Genomic DNA, 21,298 nt, shown 5'->3' with positions numbered 1-21,298 from the left:
TCCTACAGTTTATTGGTTGAACTGGAGGCAGCTGTGTAGAAGCTGTTTCTCCCTTCTCAGCGCCATATTGTGGGAGAGCAGATGCATAGAATAAGTCTTAATTCCAGTAACTTAGTCTAGTCCGAGTTGCTCCCCACAGGAGGAGTCTGAGAATAGCATCAAGTGCAATTCTCTAACCCATGAGTTCTCAAGTGGAAATCCATGGACTGGCTTGAAGGTGTGCAGATGCTCTATGTCACCTCTCATTCTGTTTGCTTTGGGGACTCACCCTTTATTTTTTTTTTAACTTTTATTTAATGAATATAAATTTCCAAAGTACAGCTTATGGATTACAATGGCTTCCCCCCAATAACGTCCCTCCCACCCACAACCCTCCCCTTTCCCACTCCCTCTCCCCTTCCATTCACAGCAAGATTCATTTTCGATTCTCTTTACATACAGAAGATCAGTTTAGCATACATTAAGTAAAGACTTCAACAGTTTGCTCCCACACAGAAACATAAAGTGAAAAATACTGCTTGAGTACTAGTTATAGCATTAAATCTCAATGTACAGCACACTAACAGTATTTTTTAAATATTTATTTATTACTTATTTGAAAGGCACAGTTAGAGAGAGGAGATTCAGAGAAAAATTGTCCATCCACTGATTCACTCTCTAAATGATTTCAATGGCCAGGACTGGGCCAAGCTGAATCTAGGAGCCAGGAGCTTCATCCAAGGTCTCCCATGTGGGTGGGAAGGGCCCAAGCACTTGGGCCATCTTCTGCTGATTTCCTAGGCAAATTAGCAGGCAGCTGGATCAGAAGTGGAGTAGCGAGGACATAACAGGCATCCATTTGGGATGCCGGTGTCCCAGGTGGCAACTCAACTCGCTATGTCACAGCTCCAGCCCCAAGAGACTCACCATTTCTATCCTGCCATTAAATACTGGAATTCTTCAAGGATTAATCCCAGGTGTATGAATCTACATGTATGACTTCATAATTATGTATATCAATTACACCTAAATTCCTCTCTACAGTCGAGAGCTCACATTTATGTTCTGGATTCATATATTTCACTGATCGCTTGACATCTCCACTAGGAAAAGTTAAAATTTGCTTACACTCAATTTGTTGAAGATCTACCTCATCCTCTGCCCCACCTCCAACCTTGGTCTTCCTTTATACTCACCTCCTGCATCCATCCTTGAATACTTACAATGCCATTTCCATACACGGACACTAGAGCACTTTTTAAACCCATGTTATGGTTTGTATAGTAGTTTGGATGTCCTTTAAAGATCCATGTACTGGGGCTTTATCGCCAAAGTCTTATGTTAATGACTAATGGATTAAGAGCAGAGATTTGACCTCATCTTGGAGGTGAGTCTTTAGGTCATGGGAGGCTTGCCCTCAGAAGGTAGCTCTCACAAGAGAATTGATTATTTGGGTTGAGTTCTACCCACCTTCCCTCTGTTTTCTTACTCACCCTGTGATCCTCCCTCCATACACTTTGCACCTTCATAAAATGCCAGACCAATGAAACTGCCTTATCTTAGATTGTGAACCTCCCAAACTGTAAGCTGAAATAAATTTTCTTCCTTCCTAAGAATCTCCTCTCAGGTTTAGATAAAGTAACAAAAAGCTGACCTACACAACCCCACAGCTGTCTGTGTCACACTTCCGCTAAAACTCCTTAGCAGGCTTTGATTTTTCATTAGTTAAATATCAAACCCTGGAGGCCAGCCTTGTGGCGTAGTAGGTTAAGCCTCCTACTGCAGTGCTGGCATCACATATGGGCACTGGTTAGGGTATCAGCTGCTCCACTGCTGATCCAACTCGCTGCTAATGCACCTGGGAAATCAGTAGAAGATGGCCTAAGTGCTTGGGCCTCTGCCTCCATGTGGGAGACCCGGAAAAAGCTCCTGATTCCTAGTTTTGGATCAGCTTAGCTCTGGCCATTGTGGTCATTTGGGGGGTAAACCAGCAGATGGAAGACCTCACTCTCACTCTCTCTATGACTCTGCCTTTCAAATAAATAATTAAATATTTAATAATAATTAAAAGAAAAGACCAAATCCCCCCCATACTCCATGGTTTGGACACTTAGGGCTGCAAATAACAGAGTAAACACACACACACACACACACACACACATACACACGCCACTAGGACAAACAACAATAATGTCACTTAACAAGAAGTACTCAAAAATAGGGGTCCCAGATAGGTCCCAGATCATCAGTGCCTTTAAGGATCCACCTTCCTTCCTTCTTTCATCTCTAACAATGAATTAAAGTTTTCTGATTTATGCTCATCACAGTTTTGTGTTATTAAGGAAAATGTTCATTCCTTATTGATCTTTAGTTGAACTGTTATCTACAGTGCCCTCATTTTGTCTCTTAATTTTAGCGAAGTTTTTTTTTTTTCAAAGTATTTTCAAGTGTGAGCAGTTATATAAGATCCATGGGAGCTGTTTCATCACCAAAACCTGCAATTTTGAGAATTACACCACTTCCCATCACCAAAAAGTGTTGTGATCCAATACCAGCTTTTTCACCAGACACTAGAAGCCAGTGGTTTCAGGACCAGAAGCATTGAGCACCATTGCACTGAATTGCTGAGTTGGGTTTGGTCAATTTGGCACAATGTGTTGCCTTTGGGATATGTCCCAGTAAAATAAAATATTCATCATAGTGTTTCACACATTCTCCCCTTGCTATATCCTTCACCATGTCAAATGAGTGCAAGCCCATAACTCAAGAGACAATAAGGAAATAAAACTTAATGTAAGAAGATGATTTCTTATTTTAGTGCTCCACATCAGAAGAGAGGCTCACTGGACAGTCTAGCAAAATGAGACACCCAAAAGTATGTCTCCCTTTCCTTCCTTGGGAATAGCATGATGCTTACCTGAACACAAGGTTGCCAATTTAAATAGATCAAGTTCTGATTCAATATCAACTGCAAACAAAATCTTATGAACAATAAAATCATTTGAGATGAAACTGATATGTTCCTTGTGGTCAATCCTTATAGGTAGTCCGAGTGGCCTATGTGACCTCCAAAGAAGCCAGCCACTTCAGCCTGAGAGACAAGACTCAAGAGTGCATTCCTACAGAGCTAGTCTAATCCAAGGATATAAAACGCATCATATAATGACCCTAAGATGAGCTCCCAGAAGGAAGTAAAAGCCAAGATGAAGTGATCTTTCCATCATTAGCAACATACACAAAAGGAACATACACAGAAAGAAGAAGAGCTCTATAAAGTTTGTATCATGAAATCAGGTAGAATTTGTGATAATTGGGTGACAAATTAGGGTGAAAATCAAACATGAATATCCTGGATGTTTTCCACTCTTCATCCAAAAACTCTAAATTTATGCAAACTTTTTTGCATTTTGAAGATCATTTGAATCTCCTTCTGCCCTTAAAAATGAACAGAGCTACCCAAGGTTGACTGAGCAGATGTTTTTAAGACATCCTTTATCATAGGAATCATGTTATGAAGTATAATAAAGACATTGCCACTTCACACTCATTAATATGGCTACTATCTAAAAACAATAATATGATAAAACAAAAAGCCTTGGCAAAGATGTAGAGAAACTGGAGCCCTTGTGCACTGCTGGCAGGACTGTAAAAGGGTACAACTATTATGGAAAACAGTATGGAGTTCCCTCAAAGTATTAAAAATAAGAATTATCATGAGTCTAGTAACCCCACTTCTCGATTTATATCCAAAATAATTGGAAGAAAAGTCTCCAAGACATAGTTGTACACACATGTTCAGTGCTGGACTAGTCACAAGAGCCAAGAGGTGGAAGCAACTGGTACCTCTGTGACTGGATGGATACATGAACTCTAAGTGTGTCCATATGATGGAATACTATCCAGCTCTAAAAAGAAAGGAAATCCCGTCACATACTTCTACATGCATAAATCTTTTTTTTAAGATTTATGTGGGGGTTTTTTGTTTGTTTGCTTGTAAGACAAAGCTACAGAGAGAGAGACCTGGATATCTTCCTCCATCCACTGGTTCATTCCCTAAATGGCCACAACAGTCAAGACTGAGCCAGGCTGAAGCCAAAGCCATGAACTCCATTCCAATCTTCCATGTGAGTGCAGGGGTCCAAGCACTTGGGCCACCGTCTGATGCCTTCCAGGGACATTAACAGGAAGCTGGATCAGGAGCAGAACAGCCAGGACTCAAGCCAGCACTCCAATATAAGATGCCAGTGTTGCAAGCTGGGCCCGCATGGATAAATATTAAGGACATAGTGCTAAATGAAATAAGAAAGGCACACAAGGACAAATACCCTATGACTACATTTTGATATCAGGTATCCAAAGTAGCGAAATTCACAGAAACAGAAAACAGAATGGTGATTACCAGGGGCTGGAAGGAGGGGAAATGAGGGAATTGTTTAATGGGTATAGAGTTTCAGATTAGCAAACTGAAAAAGTTGTGGAGATCTGTTTCACAACAATGTGAATACATTTCACTCTAGTGAACAGTATATTTAATATGATTAAGATGGTAAATTTTATGTCATGTATTTTTGCCATAACAAAAAAGAGAGAGGGAGAAAAGGAAAGCTATCACCAATACCTTTATTGACAATTACCACAGGAGAGGCAGGAAAGGTTCATTGGGAGACTTCCTCACAAACAACAAATAAATGGGTGGGAGAAGGAACAGAGTTTTAAAGAGTCCATTTTGTCTGTGTTTCCCTGTGACTTGGGAGCTACTGGGGCTGCAGAGTGTAAAGCTAAAGACAGAGCTATAATAATTGTCCCAGAATATAAGAGCATTGCACAGACCCATGCCAGACCTCCTTTCTGCCTGCTCCAGGTCTCCTCTATCCTAAATGTCTTAGTAGATCTGCATCACCACAGACTCCCTCTCTCCTCCTTGGAATATCTCCTACCTGAACTTTCAAGGCAGAGTGTTTATACGATTTGACCCTGTCAGTGCCAAGTAGAAGACAAAGAAAATGCTGCACCCAGACACTGAAACACAAAAGTGGGTTGAGCCTGGAGGGAAACCTAGCAATTATGTGAGCCATCTATATGTTCTTTATTGAAACAAGGCAATGTTACAAAGCAATCGGGCAATAAAACCACAGGATAACCAAAAACTGAAAATAAGGCAAAACAGCAGATCAGAACCTAGGAAACAGAGACCAGTAGTCTGGATCACAGCAGGAGCAGGCTCTCACACAGAGAGTATGACCGACAGAGGTTTCAGGACCCAGTCAGGTGGTCTAGGCAGCAGATCCAGAATCCCTGCCTCAGAATTTAACTCAGTGTCCTTGTCAGAAAGCTCCCCTAGGAAGAATAACAGGGATATTCCAAAGGTTCAAGAAAAACATCTGGGGCCAGCACTGTGGCGTGGTGGATGGAGGCGCCACCTGCAGTGCTGGCATCCCATATGGGCACCAGTTCGAGTCCCAGCTGCTCCACTTCAGATTCAGCTCTCTGCTATGGCCTGGGAAAGCAGTAAAAGACAGCCAAGTTTTTAGGCCCCTGCACCCACGTGGGAGACCCAAAAGAAGCTCCTGGCTCCTGGCTTAGGATTGATGCAGCACTGGACATTGCGGCCATCTGGGGAGTGAACCAGTGGATGAAAGACTGCACTCTCTCTTTCTGTATCTCTGCCTCTCTGTAACTCTGCCTTTCAAATAAATAAATAAATCTTTTTTAAAAAGAACAGAAAAGAAAAACATTTAATATGGATTTTAAAAAAAACTTTGCACCAAAAATAAACGTATCCTTTAATTTTATTTTCCACAAACATTTTAAAGTACCCTCATACAGACAGCTCCATACAAAAGCTCCCCTCCCCTCCTAGGCCCTGACTCAGGACTCAGCCAATATCTCACACTTGCTACTAACACAAAGAAAGGACATCCACTGCTGGTCTCTATCAGATACCATTGTACTGCAGACTTTATCTCTAGTACTATGGAAGATGTGAGTACCTGGAAACTCCATTACAGAACAGCTAGAAATACTAGATAAACATCACATTATTTTAAACGTGTATCTGAACCCACCAAAAATACAAGGAGAAAGCTCCAGGGCCTAAAATGCAGAATGAACTGATTGACCCCAAGAACAGTAAAAACATGAGCCTTAGGGCCACTGCGCTGGTTTCAAAGGGATGGAGAGGTTACCAGTTTGCACTAACCAGGACTTGGGTTTTAACAGCTATGTAAGTGCAGAGAATGAATGCTACAGAGAAAATTTGCCATGCCAAGGTATCTCTCTTGGGTGCTTCTGGATGCCTCCTAGCCTCCTAGTCAAAACTAACACCAAATGTCTTCCCTGATCCTGAGGAAGACTGTGATGAATTGACTTGTCTCTCTGCTTCTTCTGTGTATGTTTCTCCCTATCAGAAAGCAGAGGACATTTAAGCCACTTAAGTTCAGTAACAGTTCCCAGAAAACCATGGAGTCCTCCAGTTTTGGAATACATCTCCTGCGTTCTCCACCTGCACCATTCCAAAGGCATCTGGACTCTACAGCCCAAAAGACCTAAGCCCAGAAACTACCTTGTCTTTTAAAAAACAAAAGAAAAGTTGAGGACCGCTGTTGGGCCTAGTAGTTAGAACTCTGGTTAAGATTCCTTTGTCCCACATCAGAGAACCTGGTTTCAATTACAGGCTCCACTCCTGACTTCGGTTTCCTCCTCATGCAGGCCTTGGGTGGCAGTAATGATCACTCAAGTCACTGATTTCCTGCCACCCATGTGGGAACCTGGGTTCCCAACTCACAGCCATCATTCTCTCTCTCTCTCTCTCTCTCTCTCTCTCTCTCTGTCTCTCTCTATATATATTAAATTTCAATTAAATTTTTAAAAAGAATTACACAATTCTTCCCTTTAGAAGGAATGAGCTTCTCCCTCCCCCCACCACCACCTTTTTTTAAGTCAAATCTCCATAATGACAGCTTTGGTGATGGCTCCCTGAAGTCTGGGAGCAGCACCCGGAACAACTGGAAGTCTCAGGAAGTGACACCTATTGTAGGTCAGGAAGCCAGTAGGCACCTGGGAGGAACAAGGAGCACACAGTTACAGTAGTAACACAGGGTTCCTTATCAGTGCTGTTCTTTCTTTTCAAACAAGGAATTCCGTGTTCTCCTGAGAAGGTCAGTTAGCTCTGAGCTGACTCACTGAAATGCACCCAGAGTAGCTGTATATTCACCGGGAGACCCCCATTGGCATTGCAGGCTGTAAATTATGGTCATTCCTAAGAGGTAACAAGAGAGGTTCTTTCAGCTGTGCAATTACTTTGTTTTGGCAGGACACTTTGGAGTCAAGAAAACATTGGCTGGAGTTCAAGGCCAAGATTTTGGATCAGCTGCCACCATAATTTTTCAGAAATGTGATGACGGTTCCTCAAGAAATAGTTTCCTAAGCAGTCTGCAGGAATGTCTCCTGTACATGCTCGAAAGGGATTTAAAGAATGAAGCCCTTGGGGACCTACCAGTGCCGCTGAGTTAGCCTGGCTTTTACAAGCCACGGGTGAGAAGTCTGAGTCACATCAGGAATCTTCCTCACCAATGCAAAGTGGTATCCATGGAGGTAAGTGGTGACTGGTCTCTATATCTGCCACATGTTACATGAACCCAGTGCTAGAAAAAATACCTAGGTTACCTTTCCTTGATTGCAGGGTTTATGCTAAATACCGCCAGGTATCCATTTTGATGTCATAATGGTGAAGAGGAGAATTATCTGAACATCTCAGTGAGCCCTCTCCTCCAACCCTCCAGAGTCACTGCAGTCTTGAGGAGACTCATTTTTCCTTTCTCGCCTACTTCCAGTCCTCAATTTGTGTATAAGAAAGCATCACTCATACTTTAAAAATTCAAGAGATCATTGGAATTTAAATGTTCAAGTCCATGGCTTGGCATAGAGAAATATTCTCTGCCCTGTTTTACATAGCATAACATTGCATGTAGACAAACCCTCTATTATTAATACTACATATGGTGGTTGTTAGAGGAAACATTTATAAGGTACCAGAGTTACCATGGTGGAAAAGAAGATAAAGCTTGAGTGGTGAGAGGATGGGTAGGGAATAGTGTACAGAGGCTGAAACACCATCCAGGAAGCATAGATATGATGCCCGTGGACACACTGAGCATACTTGGCCAAGTAAGATACAGAGAAAAAGCTGTCAGTTCTCTGAGGGCAGTAGTTGGGTCATGTAGATAATACCCTGAAGATAAAACAAGCCATTGGTTTATCCTCAATTATTCTACCCATTTTGTTAAGTATACAGAGCAAAACCAAGTATATTAAAAAAACAACGGGGCCAGCGCTGTGGCATGGCAGGTGAAGCCACAGCCTGCGGCACCAGTGTGAGGCCACCACAAAACACACCAAACACTGGAGTTAGAGAAAAGGTTTATTGTAGGGTAAGGGAAGCCCAATGGGACAAAGGGAGAAGGCAAGAGGGTAAGAAAGAGGAAAAGAATGTAAGAGAGAGAACAAAAGAGCGCACGTGTGTTCAGGAACAGTTCCTGTTAAACCTTTGCCGGAGGGTGGGCAGGGAAGTAGGAGCAGTGAGTCCCATTAGTGTAGGGGTGGAGCTGACAGCTGTGGTTGGGCCATGTGGTCACCTGGCTTCCAGCAATGGCAGTGGGGGTGCTAGAACCTAGGATGGTGTCCAGGGCGTAGATGGTTCCACAGATAAGACTGCACCATTTTACTAAAACCAGCATCCCATAAGAACACCGGGTAGAGTCCCAGCTGCCTAACTTCTTTTTTTTTTTTTAATTTGACAGAATTATAGACAGTGAGAGAGAGACAGAGAGAAAGGTCTTCCTTCCATTGGTTCACTCCCCAAATGACCACTATGACTGGAACTGTGCCGATCCAAAGCCAGGAGCCAGGTATTTCTTCCTCGTCTTCCATGCTGGTGCAGGGGCCCACCCTCCACTGCCTTCCCGGGCCACAGCAGAGAGCTGGACTGGAAGAAGAGCAGCCGGGACTAGAACCCAGCGCCCATATGGGATGCCAGTGCCACAGGCAGAGGATTAACCAAGTGAGCTACGGCACTGGCCCCATTTTTTTTTTTTTTTTAATTTGACAGATAGAATTACACACAGAGAGAAAGGGCTGCCCTCACTTTTTTTTTTTTTTTTTTTTTTTTTTTTTTTTGGACAGGCAGAGTGGACAGTGAGAGAGAGAGACAGAGAGAAAGGTCTTCCTTTGCCGTTGGTTCACCCTCCAATGGCCGCGGCTGGCGCGCTGTGGCTGGCGCACCGCACTGATCTGATGGCAGGAGCCAGGTACTTATCCTGGTCTCCCATGGCGTGCAGGGTGGGCCATCCTCCACTGCACTCCCTGGCCACAGCAGAGAGCTGGCCTGGAAGAGGGGCAATCAGGACAGAATCCGGCACCCCAACCGGGACTAGAACCCGGTGTGCTGGTGCCGCAAGGCGGAGGATTAGCCTAGTGAGCTGTGGCGCCGGCCTGCCCTCACTTTTGATCCAGCTTCCTGATGATGTGCCTGGGAAAGCAGCGGAGGATGGCCAAATTGCTTGGGCGCCTGCACCCACATGAGAGACCTGGAGTAAGCTCCCAGCTCCTGGTTTCAGACGGGCCCAGCTCTGACCATTTCAGCCATTTGGGGAGTGAACAAGCAGATGGACGAACTCTCCTTCTCTCGCTGTAACTCTGCCTTTCAAATAAATGGACAAATCTTTTAAAAAAATTGCTCCATAAGAGATTTATTTTAATTTTTTAAATTTTATTTGAAAAGCAGAGAAACAGAAACAGAGAGAGAGCTTTCATCTGCAGGTTCACTCTCTAAATGCCCCCCAACAGCCAGGGTTAAGCCAGGCCTAAGCCAAATGTCCAGAACTCAATCCAAGTCTCCCACGTGGGTGGCAGGGACCCAAGTACTCAAGTCATCACCCGATGCATTCCAGGGTGTGATTAGCAGGAAGCCAGAATCAGAAACAGAGTCAGGACTTGAAACCAGGCAGTCAAAGGATCTGGGCATCCCAAGCAGCATCTTAACCGCTGAGCCAAACATTCACCCCGTAAGAGATTTTAAAAGAGAATCACTGGTCTACAGAGGGGTTGTATAGTTAACGCTGATGGGTTCCAAAATGTAAAGTTCCCATGAACTTTTTGAAGTCCCAGTATAGTATTTTCTTTTTTAAATCTTATTTAAATCATACAAGTTTCATGTATTTCATATATATATTTAGGAACCTAGTAACACTTCCCACCTTACCCTGCCTCCCACCCATGAATGCTCCAACCCTTCTTCCTCCTCCTTCTCCCATTCCCACTCTTAATTTTAACAAAGATCCATTTTCAGTTTATTTAATGGTAGTAAAGTTAACCCTACACTAAGTAAAACAGTTCGACAAATAGTATGAAGAAGAAAACACTGTTCCTCAATGGAAGAGACAAGGACTGTAAACAATCATCTAATCTCAAAACTGGTATAACATTTTCACCATACATATGCAGCAAACGGAAATAACCCCAATAGCACCAGTAGTTGAAAAATGTAGTTATCTTCTTCTAGTCCAGCTCTGTGCTGTGACCCGGGAAGGCAGTGGAGGATGGCCCAAGTGCTTGGGCCCTGCATCAGCATGGGAGACCAGGAGGAAGCACCTGGCTCTTGGCTTTGGATCGGCGCAGCACCGGCCATAGCAGCCACTTGCGGGTGAACCAATGGAAGACCTTTCTCTCTGTCTCTCTCTCTCACTGTCTAACTCTGTCAAATAAAAAAAAAGAAAGAAAAATGTAGTTAAATAATTAGAAAGTGATGTTTTTGAGTATTTATTATCTTATAGAATTTATTTTTAAGTGCAAATTTTTATAATTTTGTGTCTTTAGAATGACTTACTTACCAAGCCCCTGACAAAATTCCTGAAAATTCAATCATATGTTCCCATAAGCCAGCATGAGCCAGCTCCAGCTCACTAGCAGCAGTTTGGTTCGTTTTTCACATAATACAGACAAACCCAAGAATTCCAATTAATTCTTAAGTAAAAATCTAAGAGTAGCTTTTAGCCAATGCTTATTTGAAATCAGAAGATACAGGACCTTGGATGGGTAGAAATGAGAGTAAAATTCAAAAAAGCATCCACACTGATATGCAGGGATTTGGAGTCAAGGGTTTTTCTTCTTTTTCTCTTAAGTCAACACAACTAAGTTCAGAAAAGTCTTAAGTAAAAAAAAAAAAAAATGGTGCCATGGTTTGGAAGGCTCCACTAAGTGAAAGTCTCTAGTGGATTTACTCTTGTTATTGTCATAATGACCTGAGCAACAGTGAGGTTTCAACTTGGAAGCTGTTTATTTTTTTAAGATTTATTTATTTGAAAGTCAGAGTTACACAGCAGAGAGAGGAGAGGCAGAGAGAGAGAGAGTGGTCTTCCATCTGATGGTTCACTCCCCAGATGGCCGCAACAGCCAAAGCTGTGCCGACCTGAAGCCAGGAGCCAGGAGCTTTTTCCCAGTCTCCCACGCAGGTGCAGGGGCCCAAGGACTTGGGCCATCTTCTACTGCTATCCCAGGCCACAGAAGAGAGCTGGATCGGAAAAGAAGCAGCCAGGACTCGAACCAGTGCCCATATGGGATGCCAGCACTTCAGGCCAGGGCGTTAACCTGCTGAGCCACAGTGCCCGCCCCAAAGCATCTTTCTTTTTTTTAAGATTTATGTATTTGTTTATTTGAAAGGCAGAGTACCAGAGAGACAGAGAGAAAGAAAGACCTTCAATGCACTGGTTCATTTCCCAAATCCCACATGGGTGGCTGGTGCCCAGCTTCTTGAACCATCATCCTCTCTTCCAAGGCGAATTAGCAAGACACTAGATCAGAAGAAGAGCAGCAAGAACTCAAACTACACACTCCAATAATGGACCCTGGCATCACAAGCTATAGTTTAACCCACCGTGCCACAATGCCAGCCCAAAGTGGAGCAGCTTTCACAGCCCAGAGGCAACTGGAGGCATTGAAGGCTGACTAATCTTAGTACACTGGCACGTAGGGATTTCATTAGAGGGGAAAATTTGATTTAGGGCATCTTTAAAGTGAGCAAGGGATGTGATGAATCAATGAGGACAACTCTCAGCGTGCAGTGGTCTCAAGTTTGGAGACTCAAAATGACAGAAAATATTCATGAAGACTTCTTCCCTTACATGCCAAGCCAAGGTTTGCCTCTTGTTTTTTGTTTTGTTTTGTTTTGAAGATTTATTTGTTTATTTGAGAGGCAGAGTTACAGAGAGAGGAAGAGACAGAGAGAGAAGTCTTCCATCTTCTGGTTCACTCCCCAAATGGCTGCAACAGCCGGAGCTGAGCTGATCCGAAGCCAAGAGCCAGAAGCTTCTTGCGGGTCTCCCACACAGGTGCAGAGGCCCAAGGACTTGGGCCATCTTCCTCTGCTTTCCCAGGTCATAGCAGAGACCTGGATCAGAAGTGGAGCAGCTGGGACTTGAATCAGTGCCCATGTGGAATCCCGGCACTGCAGGCAGCGGTTTTACCCGCTACATCACACAGCACCAACCCCTTGCCCCTTGTTTTAATAACAGTTAAAAAATTTCTTCTTTCTACAAATTTCCCTTTTATGAGCAGGAACATTTCTTTGACCTATTTATATGAGACACAAACAGACAGACAGAGCTCCCATCCACTAGCTCATTCCCCAAATGCCTGCAACAGCTAGAATTGGGCCAGGTCAAACCCAGAAGTCAGGAACTCAATCCAGTCTCCCTTGTGGGTGGCTGGGACATGAGTACTGGAGCCATCATTGCTGCTTCCCAAGGACTGATTCAGCAAGAAGTTGGGGTCAGACGCCAGGGCTGGGTATCAAGCCCAGGTGCTCCAATATGGAACACAGGCATCCTAACTGGCATCTTACTCACTACACCGAATGCCCATCTTTGAGCAGAAATTCATGGCCCCATTCAAGGGTATCATTCAAATACTGCAATTCATCATGCCCACTGACTGATCTTTTACTTACACTAGGTCTAGGAGAATGGAAAGTCCTCAGAGAATATGGAGACGTGCAATGTATGTTGGTTGAATTATAAACAGGAAAAGTTTTCTGTGGGATGTATTTTTTTAATGGGAACACATTGTTATACTCCAAGGATGTGGCATTCTTGCTTAATAGAAACATTTACAAGAACACGTACACATTTATATCCAAACACCAAATGAATTAGATCTTTTAAATGACCAGTTTGCACCAGAAATAAAATATATTATACAAAACAGGGGTTATATCCACAGTCACTAATTCTCATTTCTACACAAAATTACAATAAATTAAATCACATTATATGCAGATAGTTCTACTTACATTAGAATAATAAACTGTATGCAGCTTGTGCAGATTTTACTCTCACTTCCCTACTAAACTCATAGTCAGTTTGTATTGCTTGGTAGTCCTATGTTTAAACTAACAATGAATAGTATGGCCCAGAAGACAAGGGCTGCAGAACTGACCCTCCATAGTGTGTATCCCATGACCTCTTGGCTTTAGTGATCCTCCATGCACAGGGAACAAAGCTCAGATTCCCAGGACCCAACACAGCAGCCCCACGCTGGGAGGGGCACATCATTCCCATCTTGTAAAGATTTTCAGATCTTCGTGTTCAACAACGAATACGACATCCTGTTTCAAAATGCAAATATTCCTCTTTCTCAGCAGTCTCTGCCCGATTTTTATGTGTTATGACAGCTTTGTTCTCCTAGCAAATAAAAAATAATTTGGTAGCCTATGGAGTGATTTACACTTGATACGTGGACCCTTTATTCCTTGTGCATAGAAATTTAGGTTTCTAAACGTGAATCAAAACAATGCAGCATTTTTGCTAACTCCTGATTCTGCTTGTTTAAATCTCTTGCCTGACACCTGACACCTCAAAGAGCTCTCATAGCACAAGGATTCTTACGTCTAAGACTCAGTTCCATTAAAACCCTTTCATTGTGTTTAAAGTAGCTTAAAACACAGAAATGAACAGCATCCGCTGGTTTGGAGTGATTTACCTTTGGTATGAATTAACATTAGTGGTTAATGAGAAATTTGAACAAATTCCAACCCAGCACCTTTCAAATGTTGTTTTAATCCCACAAGAGACAATTTTGAAATCTGCACGCTGAAAACCAAAGCCAGGCTTGTTGGAGTACATGCACATCCCAGGCTCACACTGTCCAGAGAGCATGTGTGGTCTAGCTGATGCAAGGCTGCCGACTCAAAGCCAGCTACCTTCTGAAAGCCAGCGCTGTTCCATCTTTTTCGCCTGCTCACAAGCTTCCACCTGCCTGAGCAAGATGCTGTCCACCACTGAAGGTATGATGCAGGGTGGATGCTGGTGATGGGAGGAAGGGGTAAAAACAGAAGCAGCCTGCAAAGCTACCCTCTTCTCTTTCTTTTGAAGAACCAAGCTCCTGATTCTTCTCACTTGGCACGTCCCAAGCTTCTTGCTGAGACTCTCTGTAGTAGAGGAACTAAACTATTAGCTATTCTTCTGTTCTAAAGACCAACTGAAAAGTAAACTAGTCCCCCTGAGCACCATCATCTCCATTCTCTCTGCTTTAAAACATATGCTGTGCTCTTAGACAGTTTCTGTTTTCCCTACCCATCAGGAAATTCAGCTCATTACCAGTTTCCTCATGAAGCCCTGAACCATAGGGTGTTACTGAATAAAATCCATGAAACATAGATCCAGAGGCCTGGTTTCAGTTGGCATTTGTCTTGGTGGTTGTATACAGTCAAGATCTGAGTACTCCGTCTCCCAAGACATACAGGTACTCATTCCTTCCCGTTGATGGACTCATTCTTAAAACCAGTGGCGTAATATTCCATGTGGTCTCCTGAGAAGACTCCCACAAATAGCTAGTGTTTACTCACTTACAAGGAGGTGGTGAAGCCACTGGAACCTGCTCTGAACCCCTGCCACTGTCTGGATGTGGCCTATACAATGACCTTAATTTCACTACTTACTGTAAGCTGTAGGCACCCCCAAGTCAGCCACAACCAGAAGGAAAGTGGTTAGTTAGGGACAAGGAAGGCACCTGTGCTTTGAGTAAATTAATGATTCTGGAAGCCTGTGAAGAGGGAGAAGTGATTGGCATCACCAAGCAAAGGCTTTGAATTTGAGAGGAGAGAGAGGCATTCTCTTTTCAAACATTTCTCTTCTCTCTCTATTAAATACAGCTTCTGAAAAGTAAAGATGTAAGGCCTGTGGAACCATGTCTGAGGTTCAGGAAGTTGATGGTTCTTCAGAGAAATGTAATGTTTATAGGGGTTTCCTCACAAAATCTGTGCCCAGGCTAAAGGAAGACATGAACTCTGTAGGGAAAGTTCTTTCCAGATGGAAGTTACCATCTAGGTGAACCTTTTATTTCTGAGTTCCTCTTTGTCCCCTCTGAATCCAAAAAGACAATGACAACCATAAAACCGATACTTATTTCCACACCAAAAGAGTACACACCCCTTTGGGTCTGTTTCAACGTAAGTTTGTTTGACAGTATTTGAGAAAATACAGATAAAATAGCCTTTTGAAATTTGAATATCCTAGATTTCAGGGTAAAAAAATTATAGAAATGATTTTAAAAACTAAAGCCCAATTTATTTTACTATATGATATGTGGCTACTGGCAGAATATGAATGACTATTTGCCAAAGATGTTACTTAGCAGTTGGAAACTTAAATTGCAAAATACAATCTGGGTTAAGAAGTCTTAACCTAAGTCAACTTATGCTTGACACCTATTTTTTTTTGGAGAGATTTATCCAACTTTATGGAGTTTTCAAAACTTAATGGAGTTTTGGTAATTCATATGAAGATTTCAGGGAACAAATAATAGACAACAGACATACAAATAAATCTTTAAAAACAGCAGAATTTGCTTTTTAAATTGGAAAAGAATGGCATCCTCATACCAGAAACTTTGTGATTTGTGTTGCCATTTTTTTTAAATACTAAATCCTCATTTATCTTCAAGATCTTATTCAGGGATATAATAAGTTTATAATTATTCTTCTGGGCTGGCACTGTGGCACAGCAGGTTAACACTCTGGCCTGAAGCATCAGCAACCCATATGGGCACCAGTTCTAGTCCCAGCTGCTCCATTTCCAATCCAGCTCTCTACTATGGCCTGGGAAAGCAGTAGAAGATGGCCCAAGTCCTTGGGCCCCTGCACCCATATGGGAGACCCGGAGGAAGCTCCTGGCTCCTGGCTTCAAATTGGCAATTGCCACCAATTGGGGAATGAACCAGCAGATGGAAGACCTCTCTCTCTCTCTCTCTTTCTCTCTCTGCCTCTCCTTCTCTCTCTGTGTAACTCTGACTCTCAAGTGAAAAATAAATAAATCTTTAAAAATATATACATATAATTATTCTTCTACCTGCAGTAGAAATAAAAGATATTTTCTCTAAAACTGCTGATGGACTATTATGTAAATTCTAGAAAGACTGGACACGTTCAGAACCCAAAGACTGAAGCCAGGTAGACAGTATTCCCACCCCCCGAAAATACAAATACAGGCTCAAAATGTGTTTTTTACCAACACAAAATAATAGAAAATTATTATCTCTAGAGGATAAGAAAACATCATGAAAAATTTGAATGAGAGAAATAAGCTCTCCAATTCCTGTGACTGAGAATAGAGCACTCTTTCCATTCTCTTCTCACCTGGGGGAGTCCCAAGCTGTCAAATGTTTTGCTGTCCTGGGTCTTATTTTCAAACCCTCTTCCTCCATTAGAATTTTTTGCGCCTGTCTTTCTTGCCTTCTTTTTCCATCCTTATTTGAATCCAGCACTCTTCTCTTTCTGTCTAGCAGGACGGACTACAACATTGTTTCAGTTCCTCGCAGTTAATTCTTCTACCCTGCCTTCCCATTCTGTCATGCCTGCATCCTGCATCCCATTTTTCAAACAATGGAGAGGAAAGGTGCCTCAGGCAGATATCATCAGTTCACTGTGATGGCTGTGGACAGAGGCAGACCCCTCTGGGGAAGCAATCGCTAGCCAAGATTTAAAATATGGAGCTGTCACTCACTTTTTCCTCTTCTGTTACCAGTGTGAGTTACAACCTCCATCACCACCAAGGAAGTGCTTAAACTCCCCTCTGTCCCTGTCTTTTATAGACACTAAGATCATTTGCAAAAATACTTTTCATATGCTCAAAATGTTGCTAGGAAATAACCTAATGACATTACAGGACAGCACTCTTACCTGACACTTCCCTTTCTTTCCTTGCTGTCTGTTTTCTCCACAGCTGTAGGTGAATGTGACAACCTGAGAATAAACCTATGTGCAGAGTACTGGGTGCAAAGCAGATATCCAGGAAATCCCTACAAATCATCCCAATGCCTTACACCCACACCCAACCCACTGTCACACAGGTTATTGGTGGATGCCTGTAAAACTGCAGAGTAGACTGAGAATGAATACTCATATAGAAGGTACTTAGATTACCCCCATAAACTTTTAAAGTAAAAGAGTGTTATTAAAGGGAAAAAAATCCAAACTCATCATTGTGAATTCTGGTAAATGCCATGCATTTTTTTTTTATCAATTCCATCCTTCTGTCAAGTTCTAAGTCTTTCTTAAGTTATTCTTGAGGGAGAAGGGCTACCTCCCTTTAAAATTTTGCCTAATTATAATCTCTTTTCACTCTGGATCTTGAAACACCATTTGGTCAGAACTGGAAGGGATGCAGCCCAGCAATAGATTGCATTTTAAATGGTTCAAAATGCAAATGGTTTAAAAATGAATGTACTCCTATAGAGTTTGCAATCTACATACATCTTTAGATCTCTGTAATTAAAGCAGCAATTGGCATTTGGCTATGACCAGGAGAAGGAGGAAACAGAGAAAAAGAAAAGCATCTTTCTTTGATCATTACTGGCTTGTTATACACTTGACCCATGCTTTTAAAATATAAGTGAAATTTAATCTTCAAACTGAAAAAATAGACATAATTTCTAACATCAAAATATAAGATTAAGATAGTTAAAAATAAAAATGTTAGTGTGAAATAGGGCTTTTTTTTACACACAAAATTCAGATTTGCTTTTCTTGTATAAATCTTCCTACCTCACTAATATTTACAACTTTTCAGAGTAGCTCTTATGAGACACTGAAGGAGACAAGGAAAAAATGCTTTTCCAGATTCAAAGTCAGAACCTGATTGCAGACATTGGACACAGCAATCCTCAACCATCTCTCTGCCAGCTCTAGAGAGAGTGATGGTGTATTCCCAACCCTGGGATTTTCTCATTACATTTCCTTCTTATTGGGTGTCAAACTCTTCCCAAGAATATTCTACTTGTAAAAATGATTTTATTCTAGCTACAAAACATTTCATGTAGGAAAACCACATTTTATGTCCTTGTGTGAAATGTCCCCAAGAGCCATCAAGATATGGAGACATCAGATTTTAAAACATAAATCTAATTATATGCCCTTGAAGCAGTATGAACACTTAGCAAAGTGACATTATATTCTTATATTTGTTTGTCATGAGATGAAAGGCCGGGAGCCAGATCATGATTAATAATAGTTCCTGAGCTTCTAAAGAATGTTTAAAATGAAATGACTGCTTAAAAGAATGAATGCTTCAAGAACACCCCTTCTGTTCCACTGATGTCTTTCATCCCAGCTATCTCCTTAAGTAACCTCAGGCAGAAAGGGGAAAAAAAAATTAAGCTTCTTTTAAGCCACCGAAAAATGGGATCTGATGGAATCTTCTCGTAACTCCCGATGTTTTCCAACGTTACTTTCTTCTTGCTGGTTTCGCCTCTCAATGGTTATTCTGTATTTCTTCCTGGGTAAAGGGAAAGTGAATGCAGTAATAAAACATCTCTTGGTTACAAAATACTGGGGTTTCTCTTACAAAGAATGCCCTCAGGGGACATCTGGGTTTGGTTTGACAAATGAGAAGTGACAGAATATGAAACCCTGGTCAGAGATTAAAGTAGTGTGCCCAAGGCACTATGCCCTCTTTCAAGGGGGAAAGTCGGCATGCTTTCCAAAATGCCAGAGAACAAGACCTCCCCTTCTTCCCTGAGTGCCTTGTGGGGTTAAGTCTTGTCACTTCTGCCACAGACACACTCCCTGACTCCCAGGAAATGCCCTAGATAAAGATCAGATTAAGTACAGTGGGACCGAAGGAGTACAGCTGTTCCCACAAGGGGTCCCATCCACCCAGAGTCTAATGATCTATAAGTCACAAACTCAACCACCAAAGGTTACAAAGGAAGGGGCTGCCCTTGGAGCGTGGAACAATGGCTGCCTTGAACACACGCACCTTTTAGAATTGTGCAAGTCCTGAGGCTACCCCACAGTGAGCTAAGCTCACAGGGCTCCAAATACGAAGCCCAGATCAGCCTGGGAGCACAGACTACTCCCAGCTCCCTCCTTCCCTTTAGGAAGGTTAAGTCAAGCCTCTATTTCTGAATTGGAAACAGTCTGAGAACAAGAAAGTTGATTTTCCCCTTTGTCCAGATTCCTTCTCCATGTGTGCATTTGGTGAGTGGTAGGAATTGCTGTCGAAATATCTGTGAACTAAGGACAGCAATGGCTCTCTGGCCTTTAGGGTAAGGCACTGGAATATCGTAACTCTAATAACCAACAATGCTAACCCACTGACCACCAAATCCAGGGTCACACCAAAAGGACTGCTTAGGTCTTCTAACCACCAGGCTTCTTGGGTGTAAGAAAGATGTGGACAAGTCACAAGGGGGATCATGCCAAGACAAGTGACAAAGGCAGTCAAAGGAGAGTGAATTGTATAAACAATTCTCACCTGAAAAAGTAGAAGGCCATTAGCAACCCAGCTCCCAGTAGGGCCCCTACAACAATGCCTGTCACCGCTGATTCTTCTAGACCACCTGCTTGAAAAGAAGCATAGATAATCAGGGTTCACTTTGAGAAGGAGTTAGAAATGCCTCAAGGTTCCTTCAAGGAAGGTGTTTCTCAGTTTCCTAGTTGCTGCAAATGTTCTTTTTTCTTTCTTTTTTTTTTTTTTTTTTTTAGAAAGATATTCTAGGAGATCCTGCACTTTTATCTTTCTTATCCAAGTGCAAAGCTTAAGAAGCCTTTGAGAAAGTATTAGAAAAACAATCACAAGAGAGAGGACAAGATGGGAAAAGTAGCAGATTGAAGAGGGGTCTAAGGGGAGCGCTGGAGTTGTGGTGTAGCAGGCAGAGCTACCACCTGAGACCCCAGTGTCCCCTGTGGATGCTGGCTCCAGCCCTAGCTGCTCCACTTCCAATCTGGCTCCCTGCTAATGTGCCTGACAAAAGCAGTGGAAGATGCTTGGGCCTCTGCCACCCACATAGGAGACCTGGATAAAGCTCCTGTCTCCCGGCTTTGGCCTGGTCCAGCCCCAGCCATTGCAGGCATGTGGGGAGTGACCAATAGATGGAAGAGCTCTCTCCCTCTCTCCCTCCCTGTTCTATCTGTAATTCTCACTTTCAAATAAATAAATAAATCTTTGGGGAAAAAAGGAGGCATTTGAGGAAAAAAAGGAAAACTAAAGGTTTCAGATACACCCAGTCTTGAGTTTACAACCAAAGAAGACAATCAGAGGGACAATGGCCCTGACCTTCCACTTCATATTCTCACAGTCAGATGGTGACACTCACTGGTCAGTGCTCTGCTTTTACATATTCTCTCACCAAAGCCAGAGTTCACATCCAAATGTCCTGTATAGCTTTGTGAAAATGTGAATAGCAATTGAAACACAATTCACATTGAAACAATCAAGTTCAGTAGCATCTGGACACATAAAAAGGATAAAATAAAAAGTTTATGCATAAAGAGCTGAGTAAATGGCCCTCAGTGTATTACATCTCATTTAATCCTCAAAAAGGCCTGAGAATTTTTTCACTGTATATATGGAGAAACTGAGGCATAAGGAAGCAAACTCTCCTAGAGTGACAAAACCAGCAAGTGACTGGGTGAGACCTCATTTCCAGGGCCACTGTCTCCTTCATTCCTTCCTCCCTTCCTTCCTATAATTGTTGCATACACAGAAACACTTCACAGCTTGAAAGATGGTCCAAAAACACACTGAGCACACACTCCCGGATATTAGCTGACAATGCCCAGCAAGCCTGGAAGACTGATACTCACTTTGTTTTCCCTTGCTAGTTGAAGTACTCACTAAAATAATGGTTTCTAACAATCTTCTAATTTGTAAGCAACTTCTTAGAATGACCACTTCTGGAGCAGGCATTCTGGCACAGGGGTTAAGTTTGAGATGTCCACATCCCTTGTCACAGTGCCTGGTCTGGTCCCTGCAACTCTGCACTTCTTATC

At 42.5% G+C, this 21,298-nt stretch overlaps 2 protein-coding genes across 4 annotated transcripts in view; both read right to left on the bottom strand.

Moving 5' to 3' along the window:
- Positions 1-21,298, bottom strand: part of LOC138845174 (large ribosomal subunit protein uL23-like) — a 1,058,548-nt gene that overhangs the window by 944,087 nt on the left and 93,163 nt on the right. The gene's annotated exons all lie outside the window — the stretch shown is intronic.
- NPR3 (natriuretic peptide receptor 3) overlaps positions 13,060-21,298 on the bottom strand; it is a 97,515-nt gene continuing 89,276 nt past the window's right edge. For 2 of the 3 annotated variants that reach the window (XM_051853840.2, XM_070056627.1), the window contains exons 7-8: positions 19,782-19,869; positions 13,060-18,800 (exon numbers count right to left, since the gene is read on the bottom strand). In XM_051853840.2, coding sequence (XP_051709800.1) covers positions 18,689-18,800; positions 19,782-19,869 — 200 coding nt within the window. In that variant the 3' untranslated portion in view covers positions 13,060-18,688. The remainder of the gene's footprint in view (positions 18,801-19,781; positions 19,870-21,298) is intronic. The other variant, XM_008262100.4, reaches the window with a different exon arrangement.

Source organism: Oryctolagus cuniculus, chromosome 14 (assembly GCF_964237555.1).
Source record: "Oryctolagus cuniculus chromosome 14, mOryCun1.1, whole genome shotgun sequence".
In the NCBI taxonomy this organism is placed as follows: Eukaryota; Metazoa; Chordata; class Mammalia; order Lagomorpha; family Leporidae; genus Oryctolagus; species Oryctolagus cuniculus.
This window is presented reverse-complemented; position numbering and strand designations above follow the sequence as displayed.